General features: G+C 43.6%; 1 protein-coding gene across 1 annotated transcript in view; it reads left to right on the forward strand.

Moving 5' to 3' along the window:
• LOC139234122 (neuroplastin-like) overlaps positions 1-17,226 on the forward strand; it is an 85,055-nt gene that overhangs the window by 51,219 nt on the left and 16,610 nt on the right. Inside the window, exons 4-5 of the mRNA XM_070865082.1 lie at positions 10,737-10,870; positions 12,544-12,817. Coding sequence (XP_070721183.1) covers positions 10,737-10,870; positions 12,544-12,817 — 408 coding nt within the window. The remainder of the gene's footprint in view (positions 1-10,736; positions 10,871-12,543; positions 12,818-17,226) is intronic.

Raw genomic sequence — 17,226 nt, forward strand, 5'->3', positions numbered from 1 at the left:
GTGAAACTCTTGATTGGTACAGGGGCTATATATAGCGGGGCCAATGTATATTTGGCTAGAGCATGCTCACATAGATACAAAAGCAAAATACTGCGGATGCTGGAAATCTGAAATGAAATCAGAAAATGCTGGAAATACTCAGCAGGTCAGGCAGAATCTGTGGAGAGAGAAACGGAGAGTTAACGTTTCAGGTCGAAGACCTTTTACCAGTTCTGATGAAAGCTCATCGACCTGAAACATTAACTCTGCTACTCTGTCCACCTGCCTGACCTGCTGCGTAATTCCAGCATTGTCTGTTTTTATGTTCACATAGCTTATTTTTATGTTTAAAATCTCATGGGTGTAGTTATTTTAATTTCATTTTTTTTTTTGGTCAAATATGTGGTGTTCCATCAAACAGATTCTGAATTTCGTAGTGCAAGTACAGCGTCGAGAATCCGGAAGCCTCAGGACTGAGGCCGCTCCGGATTTTCTGTGTTTCTGGACTTCGGAGCGTCTTGACGTCCCATTCTGGAAACTCCTGAGCCCAGGTTCGTGTATTTCTGGACTTCGGAATGTCTTTGACATCCTGAGTCCGGAAACGGCTGGGTCAAAGTAGGTTGGGGAAGGAGAGGGATTGGCTGGAGAGAAGGAGGGGTTGGGTGGGGGGGGGGCGGTGAGAAGAGAAGGAGGGGTTTGGGTGGGGGGGGTGGGAAGAGAAGGAGGGGGTGTTGCGGGGATGGGGGAGGGGAATGGGAGGAGAAGTGAATGTGGTTGGGGGGGAGTGGGGAAGAGGTCATAAGAACATACGGCCCTTCAAGCCTGCTCTGTCGTTCAATAAGATCATGGCTGATCTGATCATGGACTCAGCTCCACTTCCCTGCCAGCTCCCCTTATCCCCTTATCGTTTAAGAAACTGTCTCTTTCTGTCTTACATTTATTCAATGTCCCAGCTTCCACAGCTCTCTAAGGCAGCGAATTGCCTAGATTTACAACCCTCAGTTAAGAAATTCCTCCTCCTCTCAGTTTTAAATGGGCGGCCCCTTATTCAAAGATCATGCCCTCTAATTCTAGTCTCCCCCATCAATGGAAACATCCTCTGCATCCACCCTGGAGGGTGGAGGGGGTCGGGGGCGGGGGGGGGGGAGAGAGGCGAAAGAGAGGTTGGTCTGCGGTAAGGGGGGTATGTGTGGAAGAGGTTGGGGAGAGGAGGTCGTCGCAGGGAGGGGGAGGACTGAGGTAAGGGGGGGGGGGGGGGAAGGGAGGGGAAGGACCGAGGTAAGGGGGGGGGGGGGAAGGGGAAGGACCGAGGTAAGGGGTGGGGGTGGGGGGGGGGGAGGGGAAGGACCGGGATGGGGGGGTGGAAGCGAGGTGGGGCGGAGGAGGAAGTAAGGGAAGGGACGGTCGGGCTGAGGCCGGGGGGCCAACGCAGGGGAGTCCAGATTTTGCAATATTTTCTGAATTACGGATGACCCCGCCACTGGTGTCTGGATTCTGGAACAGTACACCTCCAAAACTCCGAATTCTCGACGTTTTGCCTGTAAAGTCAAGGATATTTCCCTGGCTCTCCTAAGGTTATTTTTGTTTGTACTTGTATATCTAGTAAATGTAATTTCACTTTATATAAAAAAAAAACCCATCTTTACACTAGAGGCCCATGGTTAAATGTTATTTAGGCACTGCTTAAAACCTATCTCTTTGACCAAGCTTTTGGTCATCTGCCCTAACATCTCCCTGTATGGCTTGGTGTCAAATTTTGTTTTGTATTTGATAACGCACTTGTGAAGCCCCTTGGGATGTTTTTTTTACATTAAAGGCGCTATACAATTTCTTGTTGCTTCGTAACCTAACTGCAACTTCCTCCTTTGTGGATGCAGTAGTCGTCTGATATTGGCACCACCTAACCATATACTAACTGCTGTAAGGCACTGTAGCCTAATCGGTATGGTACTAGCTATTCAGAGTTTGAGCGTTCAAACGCCACCACAGCTAGTTGTGAAATTGAATTCGGTGAATGTTGGCCAACACCAGGGAAAACTGCTGGATTGTCATTAAAACCCACTGGGCCAGTAATGTTCTTCAGGAAAGGGACCCTGCCAACTGCCTATATGGGACTCCAGTCCCACATTACGTGATTGACTCTTGCGGATGTCCAAAGTTTAAAAAAAAATCCTGATCTAGAATTTCACTTGCCTGCACCATTTGAATGTTGCTGTACATTGAGTCAATAACGAGGGGGACATCAATTTAAAATGGTTGTGGAGAAGTTTCTTAACTCGGGGTTGTTGGAGCGTGGAATGGTTTGTCACGGAGTGATTTGAGACCAAGATCATTGCATCTTTTGTAAGGATAATTATGAAGCAGAGGAAGATGCAATGCTGTGGGGCGAGATGGGGCAGTGGGATTAGTTTTGCTTTGCTCCAGCAAAGGGCCAAATTGCTCTTTCTGTATTGTAATTTTTTTTTCTGTGATCATGCTGCATTTTTCCTGGCTGCTCTATGATCAAAGATACGGTATTTTCACACAAACGACACCCACACTCCCTTTCCTCTAATATTCTGAGATCCAGCAAGATCCTTGGGCTGAATAGATGAGCGATAGTTACCTGTAGCAATGAGGAACTTCATGCACGTTCGTGCAAATAATAACCAGTTCATTTAATGAAGCTTTTCATCCTCAGGAAAAGATCTGCATGCATTAGCTGAAATCCTGAAAGCAGTGAGACTATAGCAAAAGCAAAAAGCACTCTATTGTCATTGTATAAAACCGGTGTGCAGTTTTGGTCCCTTAAGGTGAGTGATATAAGAGGCTGTGGAAAAGGTTCATCGACCATTAGATTGATATCCAGCTTAAAGGCCCTTGGTTGCCATGATGGACTTAAAAAATTGGCTCTTTTTACTCTTTGAAGTCTATGCTCTTTATTTTTTTCAGAGATCTTCAAAATAATGGAAGTATTTCACTCTCTGTGGATAGACTAATTTGAGGTTGGTGGGAACAAGAGCATATGTGTATAAATAATGTAAGCATACAACTAGGTTAGGTATGGGGGGGGGGGTCTTTTTGCACAATGTCATCAATCTTTGGAGCAAGTTTCTGGCATGTGCAATGTGTGTGGATTTGCTACATACATTCAGAAGGGAGCTGGATACGTTCCGAGCTGTGGTTAATGTTATGTATGTAAACATTGTAACTGTGTAAGACTTGCCACCAGAGGGCGCAACTGTTGGAAGCCCAAGGGTCACCTGCACACGTCGTGCAAGGGATTATAAAAGGCTGTCTGCCATGCTGCTTAGGCACTCTTGAGTTGTATTAAAGAGACTACGGTCACATCAGTTTTAGCTCACAGTACTCAGTCTTGTGGAGTTCTTTCATACTTAACAGTTAATGTCACAGCGGACAAAAGATAGGCAGTGTGTCTCAGGGCCTCTCTGCTTTCCTGGAAATTGTTTTCATCGTCTTCTAGGTCCAATTGAGAATTTCTCCGTTTTTTTTTTCCCCCTCAGCTGAATTGGCATAGGATTTATCTCTCTTTGCCTTTCCCAGGAGACTGTGTAGGAAGGGCCAGTGGGGCTCATGATGTTCAGTTATATAAAGATATTGGAACAGGCTGGATGCACCATCTGGTCTTTATCTGTCTGTCATTTTCATGTGTTTGTAGTACATTGGAAGGTAACAGTAACCAGAATACTGGGTGTGAATAATAAAAGAGCATAAGAAATAGGAGCAGGAGTCAGCCATTCGGCCCCTCGAGCCTGCTCCACCATTCTATAAGATCATGGCTGATCTGACCTTGGCCTCAACTCCACATCCCTACCCGCTCCCCATAACCCTTGACTCCCTTATCGTTCAAAAATCTGTCTATCTCCACCTTAAATATATTCTATGATCCAGCCTCCACAGCTCTCTGAGGTAGAGAATTTCAAAGATTCACCACCCTCCGAGAAGAAATTCCTCCTCATTTCCATTTTAAATGGGCGACCCCTTATTCTGAAACTATGCCCCGAGTTCTAGATTCCCCCACGAGGGAAAACCTCCTCGGTGTGTATCTACCCTGTCAAGCCCCCTCAGAATCTTGTACTTTTCAATAAGATCACCCCTCATTCTTCTAAACTCCAATAAGTATAGGCTCAACCTTCTAAGTCGGATAAGAAACATCCAAAGAGCCACTCCATAAGGTTTTACGTTTGAATGCACAGTTACGTTATAGTACTAGACTTGGAACCCAGAGGTTGAGTTCCTACCAGGGAAAGTTGTCAAATTGAGTTCAATAAACGTCCAGTGGTTATGTTACTGGATTGTAAATCCAGAGTCCTGGACTAATAATCCAGAAAATTTGAGTTCAAATCCCACCATAGCAGTTTGAGAATTTAAATGATAAAAAAAAAAAATCTGGAAATGAAAAGGTGGTATCAAAGGAACCATGAAGCTGTCTGGATTGTCCCCACTGACTTGCTAATCTCCGTTAGGAAAGGAAACCTGCTGTCCTTGCCCAGACTGGCCTATACGTCACTCCAGCTCCACACCAAGGTGGTTGACTCAACTGCTGTCTGACGTGGCATAGCAATCCATTCAGTTGTATCAAACCGCTACACATTAAGAAGGCGGCTCACCACCCCGTAATCATGGCAACTATGAATGGGCAATAAATGCTGGCCTTGCTAGCAATTCGCACATCCTGAAACTAAAGGTTTAAAAAAATATATATTTTTAGTTTGCCTTTAAGGAAGCTGAGAAAAATGGCAGTTACGTTGAATATAACAAAAGCAAGTACAGTACCAGATTCTGTGCAATATAGTGTACCAGGACTTCCAATGCTTCCAGATTGAAAATGTTGGGGCTAAGTGGGAACTATATCAAGAAACATGGTCACTGGCAATTGAAGGTTGTAAGCTAGACTATGTAAACTAGAGGTGATCCAAACTCGGCTGCCCATGTCCTAACTCGCACCAAGTCTTGCTCACCCATCACCCCTGTGCTCACTGACCTACATTGGCTTCCGGTTAAGCAATGCCTTTATTTCAAAATTCTCATCCTTATTTTCAAATCCCTCCATGGCCTTGCCCCTCCCTATCTCTGTAATCTCCTCCAGCCTCAACACTCCCGAGATGTCTGCGTTCCTCTAATTCTGTCCTCTTGAGCATCTCTGATAATCGCTCAACTATTGGTGGCCGTGCCTTCTGTTGCCTAGGCCCCAAGCTCTGGAACTCCCTCCCTAAACCTTTCCACCGCTTTACCCCTCTCTCCTCCTTCAAGACGTTCCTTAAAACCTACCTCTTTGACCAAGCTTTTGGTGTCCTGCGCTAATTTCTACTTATGCGGCTTGGTATCAAATGTTTCTCATAATACTCCTATGAAGCGCCTTGGGATGTTTCACTTTGTTAAAGGCGCTATATAAATACAATTTGTTGATGAAGTTGCATATCATTATTTCAATGCTTTGTGCAAAACGACTAAATTATATGTTGTGTGAAAGCAATGATTCAAATTTAGCTTGCTTCAGCAAATGGCGTGGTTTTTAATATGCTAATTCCAGCTGTGTCTGGGATCCCTTTTTGAAATTTTCGATTTGTGTTATTACTGGGCATCTGTGGCCTAGGCTTTGCTGGTTATTGTGACTCTTGAGGGTCAGGGATATATTCGCTCAGGGTCCTTCATAGTAAATTTATTAGTGAGCTCAATATTTAGCTGTTCCTATCGCAGGTACAGTTAGTATTCAGCAAACATTATACAGGAAGGATTGAAGAAGATCACTGAATTGCAAACAAATGAATGCGACATTTGTACTTTTTCCACACAACTGTAGATCTTTTTACACGCCAGATTGAGAAATAATTCCTAGTGTGTCTAGCTTTACTTCAATTTTAAACCCATGCAAAGGGCCACGGTTCATGGTAAAGGCCACCACGAAGGTGATAAGATTAGATAAATTAAGATGTTGTGGTGAGGTGACACTAGTGTGAAGCTTATAAGGTCCTTAAGAAGAAACATAGAAAAATAGGTGCAGGAGTAGGCCATTCAGCCCTTCGAGGCTGCACTGCTGTTCAATAAGATCATGGCTGATCATTCCCTCAGTACCCCTTTCCTGCTTTCTCTCCAGACCCCTTGATCCCCATAAGAGCCATATCTAACTCTCTCTTGAATATATCCAGTGAACTGGCATCAACAACTCTCTGCAGCAGGGAATTCCACAGGTTAACAACTCTGAGTGAAGAAGTTTCTCCTCATCTCCGTCCTAAATGGCCTACCCCTTATCCTAAGACTATGTCCCCTGGTTCTGGACTTCCCCAACATCAGGAACATTCTTCCTGCATCTAACCTGTCCAGTCCCGTCAGAATCTTATATGTTTCTATGAGATCCCCTCTCATCCTTCTAAACTCCAGTGAATAAAGGCCCAAGTTAATCCAGTCTCTCCTCAAATGACAGCCCAGCCATCCCTGGAATTAGTCTGGTGAACCTTCGCTGCACTCCCTCAATAGCAAGAACGTCCTTCCTCAGACTGAGACCAAAACTGAACACAATATTCCAGGTGAGGCCTCACTAAGACCCTGTACAACTGCAGTAAGACCTCCCTGCTTCTATATTCAAATCCCCTTGCTATGAAGGCCAACATACCATTTGCCTTCTTCACCGCCTACTGTACCTGCATGCCCACTTTCAGTGACTGATGAACTATGACACCCAGGTTTCGTTGCACCTCTCCTTTTCCTAGTCTGCCGCCATTCAGATAATCTGCCTTTGTGTTTTTGCCCCCAAAATGGATAACCTCACATTTATCCACATTATACTGCATCTGCCATGCATTTGCCCACTCACCTAACCTGTCCAAGTCACCCTGCAGTCTCTTAGAAACATAGAAACATAGAAAATAGGTGCAGGAGTAGGCCATTCGGCCCTTCTAGCCTGCACCGCCATTCAATGAGTTCATGGCTGAACATTCAACTTCAGTACCCCATTCCTGCTTTCTCGCCATACCCCTTGATCCCCCTAGTAGTAAGGACCTCATCTAACTCCTTTTTGAATATATTTAGTGAATTGGCCTCAACAACTTTCTGTGGTAGAGAATTCCACAGGTTCACCACTCTCTGGGTGAAGAAGTTCCTCCGCATCTCGGTCCTAAATGGCTTACCCCTTATCCTTAGACTGTGACCTCTGGTTCTGGACTTCACCAACATTGGGAACATTCTTCCTGCATCTAACCTGTCTAACCCCGTCAGAATTTTAAATGTTTCTATGAGGTCCCCTCTCATTCTTCTGAACTCCAGTGAATACAAGCCCAGTTGATCCAGTCTTTCTTGATAGGTCAGTCCCGCCATCCCGGGAATCAGTCTGGTGAACCTTCGCTGCACTCCCTCAATAGCAAGAATGTCCTTCCTCAGGTTAGGAGACCAAAACTGTACACAATACTCCAGGTGTGGCCTCACCAATGCCCTGTACAACTGTAGCAACACCTCCCTGCCCCTGTACTCAAATCCCCTTGCTATGAAGGCCAACATGCCATTTGCTTTCTTAACCGCCTGCTGCACCTGCATGCCAACCTTCAATGACTGATGTACCATGACACCCAGGTCTCTTTGCACCTCCCCTTTTCCTAATCTGTCACCATTCAGATAATAGTCTGTCTCTCTGTTTTTACTACCAAAGTGGATAACCTCACATTTATCCACATTATACTTCATCTGCCATGCATTTGCCCACTCACCTAACCTATCCAAGTCGCTCTGCAGCCTCACAGCATCCTCCTCGCAGCTCACACTGCCACCCAACTTAGTGTCATCCGCAAATTTGGAGATACTACATTTAATCCCCTCATCTAAATCATTAATGTACAGTGTAAACAGCTGGGGCCCCAGCACAAAACCTTGCGGTACCCCACTAGTCACTGCCTGCCATTCTGAAAAGTACTCCTCACAGCTCACACCGCCACCCAGTTTAGTGTCACCTGCAAGCTTGGAGATATTACACTCTATTCCTTCATCCAAATCGTTAATGTATATTGTAAAGAGCTGGGGTCCCAGCACTGAGCCCTGCGGCACTCCACTAGTCACTGCCTGCCATTCTGAAAAGGACCTGTTTATCCCGACTCTCTGCTTCCTGTCTGCCAACCAGTTCCCTATCCACGTCAGTATATTACCCCCAATACCATGTGCTTTGACTTTGCACGACAATCTCTTGTGCAGGACCTTGTCAAAAGCCTTCTGAAAGTCCTAGGAGCTGGAATAGGAGGTGGTGTGATGTGTCTTTATTTCCACGCAATGAGACTGCAAGGAGCAGCAGAGACACGCGGCGGAGAATATATCATTCTACCAATGAAGAATAACGATTGAAGTGGCCAGGACGAAACTTGGTGTTGATTTCCAGAAGACAGGATTTTGTAACTGAATAAGCAGCTGCCATTGCTGGAGCGGAGGATGCAAGTGATGGAAAAATCAGTTGTTGGAGGGGTGGAGGTTGCCTGCTGGGGTGCAAGGCTGGAGGGCATCCCTAACTTGGGGTAGGATGAAGGCAGGGAGAGTTTTGAAACTAAGTTGGAAAGTGTTGAAGTGAACATGCTGGGCGCATGCCTTTTGGAGCTTGAAAAGGACTGGGTGATAGCAGTGTAGGACTTAATGCTAATGACCTAATAGTGGTCTTTATATTTATGAAGGGGTTTGATAACGTAGATGTAGAAGAGATACTTCCACTTGTGGGGAGACCAAAACTAGGGGACATAAATATAAGATAGTCTCTAATAAATCCAATAAGAATTCAGAAGATGCATCTTTACCCAGAGTGTGGAACTTGCTACCATATAGAGTAGTTGAGGTGAATAGCGTAGATGCATTTAAGGGGAAGCTAGATAAACACATAAGGGAGAAAGGAATCGAAAGGTATGCTGATGGAGTTAGGCTCGTGTGCAGCATAAACACTGTCTTGGGCCGAATGGCCTGATTCTATGCTATAAATTCAATGTTTATGCCGAGGAAGATATGATGGCATTTTGATGAGCTGATGGGGAGGAAAGCTTTTGGGGCACTGGAGAAATTGATCCTTGGACTTGGTTTTCACCTGCAGATGGGAGAGCTGGGGACTGAGTTCCTTGCCTACCTCCACCCTAACTGACCTAAAGTTGAGTTGAGGCGGATTGATTGAACTAGACAATTAATGATATGGGCGTTTTGTTCTCGGTGCTAATTTAAACGATGCATGGTTACAGGTCCTTGGCAACCAGGCTGTGTGAGTACTTGCTCTGCAATCGTTCACATCACTGTGTCTTTAATCATGGATGATTGATAGCTATGACATTTGAGGATTTTTGACTAACTACTGAGGGAGTGACTGTCGGAGGGGGCGGTACTGAGGGAGTGACTATAGGAGGGGCGGTACTGAGGGAGTGACTATCGGAGGGGCAGTACTGAGGGAGCGCCGCACTGTCAGAGGGGCAGTACTGAGGGAGCGCCGCACTGTCGGGGGGCAGTACTGAGGGAGTGCCGCACTGTCGAAGGGGCAGTACTGAGGGAGTGACTGTCGGAGGGAGTGACTGTCGGAGGGGCAGTACTGAGGGAGTGCCGCACTGTCGGAGGGGCAGTACTGAGGGAGTGCCGCACTGTCGGAGGAGCAGTACTGAGGGAGTGCCGCACTGTCGGAGGGGCGGTACTGAGGGAGTGTCGGAGTTCATTGGATGTATTCAAGAGGGAGTTAGATATGGCCCTTGCGGCTAAAGGGATCAAGGGGTATGGAGAGAAAGCAGGAAAGGGGAACTGAGGTGAATGGATCAGCCATGATCTTATTGAATGGTGGTGCAGGTTCGAAGGGCTGAATGGCCTACTCCTGCACCTATTTTCTATGTTTCTATGTTTACTAGCGAATTCTCCTGCAATCTTTAGTTCTGGCAGGATATCCAAGTACCATGGATTGAATAGAGATTTGTCTTATCCATATATAATCTTGCAGTTGGGAGATCTGCCAAGAAACCGACACAGCTATTTCAGACATGTTCTGCCTCTTCCTGGCTCAATATGTCATCCTGCACAGCAACACATATGTGTACTGAATGAGCTTGATCTCGACTGTCAATTGGTTCAACAAAAACATATTGTCCCTAAGTCTTTATCAGTCATTTTACAGCTGAAATAATCGACAGTGTGACAAGATTGCTAACTGATTTTATACCTTTTGAGGGCTAAGAATTTCAATAATCAGTTGGCAGTTCCTTCAGAGTCCATGCACGATGTCTTTTAAGCTGCGGCATTCCATACCTTGGAGTAATCTGCTTCTGCTTTAATGCCAGCCTCTTCCACTTTACAGCCTTCTGGACTCAATATCAAGTGCAACAATTTCAGACCGTAACCTCTGCCCATATTGTGCTCACTTTCCTCTTTTTTTTTTAACCCCCCACCCCCCCTTGATTTTATGTATTTTTTTTCTCGCTTTCCCATGGCAGCTGATAATTATTCAGTCATTTGCACCCTATCTAGACTAATCTTTTTCTAACTTCTGCCATTACCATTGCAAGTTGGCCCATCATCCCTCTTGTGTCTCAAATCTCTCCTGCCTTCCACCGTATTACAGATCTTCCCTTTTGTTCTTTCCTCCCGTTCTCCCTTTTAAGAATCTCTTCTTTTCAAACATTCGGCCAGGTCTGACGAAGTCACCGACCTGAAACGTTAACTCTGTTTCTCTCTCCACGGGTGCTGCCGGACCCGCTGAGCGTTTCCAGCATTTTCTGTTTTGATCTCTTCGAGTATTTATCAGTTAATTATCTGGGTTTTTGTTCCAGCAATTCCTGAAGTCACTGGTCACAAGAAGAGTGAGAATAAGAATGAGGGGCAAAGTGTGCTCATATACTGCAAGTCTGTAGGATACCCGCATCCTGTTTGGGTCTGGCGCAAGAAGGTGAACGAGGTATTTGTGGTGAGTTCACTGTTCAAATTCATGAGTATCGTGGAGTAGTTACCATTTTCATTTCTGGTCATTTGAATTCAAATTCTTTACTGGATAATGATGCAGTGGCTCCAGTGCTAATATTTGATTTTAAAACTCATGGAAAAACCTTTAACGTCAGTAACCGGTGATACCTTGTATTGGGGGGGCGTGAGGGTGTAAAAGTGGATGGATGTGTAGTGTGTAGGTGAGGAGCTGGTGGGGAGGTGGGTCGTCTACGTACGTCTTGACAAAGGAAAGAAGCAGTCACTGGTGTTCAAAGTGGGTTATAAGAACATAAGAAATAGGAGCAGGCCATTCAGCCCTTCGAGCCTGCTCTGCCCTTCAAAAGATGATGGCTGATTTTCTACCTCAACTCCAACTTCTTCACTATTCCCTTAGTATCCAAAAATCTATCGATCTTGTCTTGAACATACTCAACTACTGAACATCCACAACCCTCTGGGGGTAGAGAATTCCAAAGATTCACCACTGAGTGAAGACATTTCTCCTCATCTCAGTCTTAAATGGCTGACTCCTTATTCGGAGACTGTGTGACCCCTAGTTCTAGACTACCAGCCAAGGGTAACATCATCCCAGCATCTATCCTGTCAAGCCCTTAAGAATGTTATACATTTCAATGAGATCACACCTCATTCTTCTAAGCTCTAGGGAATATATGCTGTTGTGGAAAAATATTTCCGAGACTGTATAATATACAGATATAAAGAGGTTTATTAAATCGGAGACAAAGCTTTGGGAGAAGTGTTAAAGACCCCTGTCTTTGAACCACTTCTCAAATTGGTATCTGCAGTGAAGTTCTTTTATCTTACAAATTATGTCACTTTACAACACATGCTTTAGCACTACAAAGCTTTGACTATCGAAGGCTAAGCTTTTGATATAACCCATCCTGCATTGTGACAGGGCAGTATAAACAAGTGCAGGCTTTTGACACCGGTATAAACAAACATACCCAGCACTTAACTTTCCAGTGTTCATTATCTCACTTTCCTATCTCCATTAACTCAAGGCCAGCCTACCTTAAAGTCTAACTGTTTAAAGCATAATGCATCAGTATTGTCCCTTACAAAATTCATTTAAAGGGGAAAATAAAACAAATGTTTGGTCCCATATACAATCAAGTATATGTCCAAAAATCCGCTCCAACATATGCCTAGTCTACTCGATCTTTCCTCATTGGACAATCCACCCATCCTAGGAATCAGCCCAGTAAACTTTTGTGCACTCCCTCTTGGGTAAGGAAATCCTTCCTTGAGGAGGAGACCAAAACTGCAGAACACTCCAGGTGAGGCCTCACCAAGCCCTATATAATTGCAGTAAGATGTCTTTACTGTGTGTGGTGTGTGTGTGTGTGTGTGTGTGATATGCTTTCCTACCACACAGTGCGGTTTGTAAGTCATGCAGGAGGATGAATTCCTTCTTCCATTTACTACTTCTTAGGCTGTCCCTCATATTGAGGATGACTTGCTTCCACACCAAAAAGGGGAATGACAGTCCTGAACAACACATTGAAGGGTAGAAGATGCCTGTGCATTTTTTTAACGTGTGGATAGAAATGCACACCTCTAAGAAGATGATAGTAATTTTCTGTCGATCTCCATTTTGTTTCTGCCGCCCCCATCCCCCCCATCCCATGATAGCATCTGAATAATGCGACAGGTCGCTATTTCATCACAAACAAAGACAACTACACCGAGCTGAGTATTGAGAACCTGCACATCCAGGATGACCCAGGCGACTACTCGTGCAACGCCACGAATTATGTCGGGAACGGCTCTGCCATCATTATCCTGCGAGTCCGCAGCCGCCTGGCACCTCTCTGGCCCTTCCTCGGGATTGTGGCGGAAATCATCATTCTGGTCGTCATCATTGTTGTGTACGAGAAGCGAAAGAGACCCGACGAGGTCCCTGACGGTTAGTTTCTTTAACCTTTCGCTCTATTACTGTCGACTTAACCCATTTGATACTAACTTACTAACCTATTTACATGTACTTTAATACTGTTCTTACCAGTGTCTAGTATTAAATGGGTTAATTAGAGGAGAACTAATGAATTCCTATGCCATTGCAATTTTCAAAGATTATTCCTTCCTATAATATCCAATTACTTTTCAATTGGATAGACATGCAATAGGTAATCGTTTTCCCTTTTGAATTTGACCCAAGGTCTGTCTGCTTGAGTTTGGGTCGGTGACCAACAAATAACTTCGCTTTTTGAAAAGAAATAAAATGTTCGCCATCACTTATCCAAACCGTTTTTAGTTCGTCTACTTTTGACTCCATCCGATGATGGAGCAGTGTTGGGCTCTGGGTTTTTTTTAAGTAAACTTTTGTATATTGTCGCAGAGACTCGTCAGTCGTATTCCATTGCAAATTGAGTTACTGGAATTTAGAAAAGCTGATCACTACAGTGTTGATCTTTGATTCAATGTAAATGGTGCAAGTGTTTCACAAGGCTAGTTTGTAAGGCTGCTTTGAAGATGTAGTCAACACGATGTGGTATTTGACTTTTTTTTTTACGTGGGACATTATTTAAAACCCATTTCCTCCTGTGTCCCTTATGCCTTCTCCCTCCCTCTGTCCGACTCACCCATGTACTCCCCCTCTTTTCCTTTGTATGCATATATGCATGCCTGTGACCATTACATCGTATTTCAGCTGCACACCATTGTGAAGGCAAAGATTAAAACTTGCATTGAGGCAAAAAGTTTGATTGCTACATTTCACGGAGTAGTCATATTGGTGACTATCTCACCAGTTATTGTCGTATACTATAAATGGGAATTCAAATGATTATGGTTGTACCCTTGAGCATTGCACCATTAAACTCAGATGGATTGTTGCATCTGGGTAATGTTAGACTGTTTGACAATCTTTTGCCTATCTCGGGAAGAAAAACGTACAGGGTAATAGGCAACATTACATTATTTCACCATCTGCTTTATTGCTCATCCTGTTCAGCTGTGTGGACAGTTTAAGGGAATGTTGTCACTTTGGATAGCTGTTTTGCTCTTGTCAGCACAGAACATCAGTCTTGCGTCTTTGCCCCATTTTGGATGTGCCTCCATAAAGAAACGATTGCAAAAGTTAAGGCTGAATAAGATAAAAGGGGTGAATAACCCAGCTGCAACAAGGCAGAGCAGAGACATAACAGAAAATATTCCTGAGAAAAAAGAATTCCTAGTGTGACTGAGAAATGAAGCTGGTGTAAGACGCACTTTAGTTATGTACTGTATCTGGAGTGTTTGCTTAGTCTTGTTAGCTGCTTGTATTTTTGTATTAATTCATAGGGTGTGAGCGTCACTGGCAAGGTCAGCATTTATTGTCCATCCCTAATTAAACTTGAGAAGATGGTGGTGAGCTGCCGCCATGAATCATTGCAGTCCACAAGGTGCAGGTGCAGTGTTGTTGGGGAGGGAGTTCCAGGATTTTGACTCGGCGACGATTAAGGAACGCCAATATATTTGCAGGAGGTGGTGGTGCTCCCATGCGCCTGCTGCCCTTGTCCTTCTAGGCGGTAGAGATTGCAGGTTTGGGAGGTGCTGTTGAAGAAGCCTTGGTGAGTTGCTGCAGTGCATCTTGTAGATGGTACACACGGCAGCCACGGTACACCGGTGGTGGAGGGAGTGAATGTTTCAGGTGCCAATCAAGTGGGCTGCTTTGTCCTGGATGGTGCAAGCAACTAAACCTTACCCGCATCAAACATCGATCTTTCTCTTGGGAAGCGCAGTAATTCTATTGAAGCCCATACTGCCCACCAGAATTTGAATCCAGTTTTTATAGGGACAGAGGAGAGGGTTCATGTAAAAGTTGTAGAAATCTTGCCTGAACTAGCAAAGTATTTCAGATGACCCTAGACTCTGTGATTTCATATGTCTGTATTAAATTGTTTATCCTTTTTTGTTGCTGATTAATATTGGATACAATATAAAGTCTTGAATCTTGTCAGGATCTTCGTAGTTGATAATGAGAATTAGCTTTGCATGCGTAACCTCTAATAAACTTTGAAGAAACATACAGTTGTACATATTTTGCAATGTGTAGGGTGCAATTGTAACCGTGCATATAATTAATGGGGCCAAGGATGTGTAACTTGTGTGTAGCTTCACTATTAACAGTTGGTCATTTTGGGTGATTGAGGTAAGACATCTTGCAGCAATAGACTGAAGCAACAACCATGAAAAGCAAAGTAGTGTTGGTTAAACTGAAGAAAAGTGTTATACCTCCATCTTGGGAGCAGCACATGGTTTGGTTTTGGCAAATCGTGAGAAAAGGAATTTAGCTGCTGCTTTAGAAGAATCAAGAGCAGCAAAAATGTATGTGGCAAGAGAAGGCCAGTGGCCTGAAGCTTAGAGCTTTAATCAGTTTCAGAAGGTTTCTAAAGAAAGGAGGAAAAGGCGGCAGTGGCTTGGGAATAGATGACTGCTTTCTGACGAGAAATGGTATTGAATTTTACATAAATACAAACAAAAATGCTGGAAATACTCACGGACAGATCATATCTGTGGAGAGAGAAACAGTTAGCATTTCAAGTTGACGACCTTTCGTCAGAACCTTTACATGGTCCCTTCATTAGGATAACTTCTGACTGAGAAATGTCCTTTGTTCTTGGACATGATCAAAAAGTGCCCACACCGTTGCCTTTTTCGTATAGAGACATAACTTACCGCTCTAGTGAAGCTGCAAATGTAATTTGGATAATTTGCGTTTTGATACTGAAAACACAGCCGAATCTTGTCCACTGACCAATTACTCCTTTACTCCGACAATATTAGAAACCCGTTCAACTTTTAAAAATCCAGTAATTATAGTGGAGGATTTTGCATGTTATGAACCTGAAAATCAGAAAAGTTTATATACTTCAGATTTAACATCTTGCAATTGTAGTCTTGATCCTATTATGTAGTATTATTTGGGTGGTCTGGTGTTTAGAAAACACGGGTTTGAGACAAATTATCTTTTCTGTTGTATGGTGGTTTTCGCTTCTTGGCTCCTCACTTTCCAGTCAGCAAAACGTCATCTTTATTTTTGTCTGCTAGTTTATTTTCTATGTTTGTACATCAGTTTATTCAGTTTCTACTTGTTCTGTTGGTTTACACTTCCCAGCTCTAGAGGGCTCTGAGTTGAGCGGTTGTTGGATTGAAAATGTCTCCCTTAAGGCCTCTGCTTCTTGCAGACAACACGTAAAATTGTTATAAAAACAGAAAATGCTGAAAACACTGAGGTCCTGCAGCATCTGTGGAGAGAGAAACCGAGTTAACGTTTCAGGTTGATTACCTTTTGTCATAACTGGAAAAAGTTAAGAGATGTGGCGGGTTTTAAGCAAGTGCAGAGACAGGGAAAGAGAGAGGAGGAAAGAACAAAAGAGAAGGTCTGTGCTAGGGTGGCAGGCAGGAGAGATTAAGTGACAAAAGGGGTGATTGTGCAAAGCAATGGGCTCCTGCTCTTGTAAAATTTATTTGGGTCAGACAGTTGATCAGTCAACTGAACTGTTTTCTTCTATTAAAGCTCTTCAAAGGACAGGGTACATCACTCTATAGAAGGTGCAGTATTCATTCCTTTTGCTGCATTACAGTGCATCTATCCAAAATTGTTCAGGTATAAAGCTGGATTAACTTTCTATCAGACCTGGAAAAGCAGTTTTCATGATGATCACTTTATCCATTTTAGTTGTGTATTTTATATTCATCACACTGCATAATATACCTCGAATTGAAACCTTTTACATGGATGATAAATGTACATTTTCATTGGTGAACAAAATGTGTTGCTTTTAAGCAGAGAAAAATATAGCTGTATTGCTTTTACCTGAAGCAAAAATTAATATTCAACAACTATCTCGATCTGTTGACGTGATAAATCCCTGACATGAGTTTTCTTAGTTGCTATGCATTTGGTTGCTCATTTCTTTTCTAAATTGGCGTTAATATAAAATGTGCTCTGTGACTAAATGACACTGGCCACATTTCAGCAACTCTTTAACATAAATTATTGAATGAGATGGCTCTACAGTATAGGATTTTGATAGCATCATGTCTAAATCAGGTAGGCCAAATCTGATCAGAAATTTTAACAGTTGTGCATAATTCTACATTCCGATACTATCCAAGAGGTGAGATGCCCAGTGGATATCCTACAGATGTGAACTAAATGTTTTTACACAGTTAGTTGGCATGGTAGAGCTGTGAAGATCGAAGAGATTGTACACTTCTTGGTTCGATGTTATTTTCGCGGAGGATTTTAAACCAGATAAAGTTGTGCGGGAGATAACAAAACTATTTCCTCTGGTGGGGAGTTCCAACTAAAGGAGCATTACCTTAAAC

The sequence above is a fragment of the Pristiophorus japonicus genome, chromosome 21 (genome assembly GCF_044704955.1).
Source record: "Pristiophorus japonicus isolate sPriJap1 chromosome 21, sPriJap1.hap1, whole genome shotgun sequence".
Lineage (NCBI taxonomy): Eukaryota > Metazoa > Chordata > Chondrichthyes > Pristiophoridae > Pristiophorus > Pristiophorus japonicus.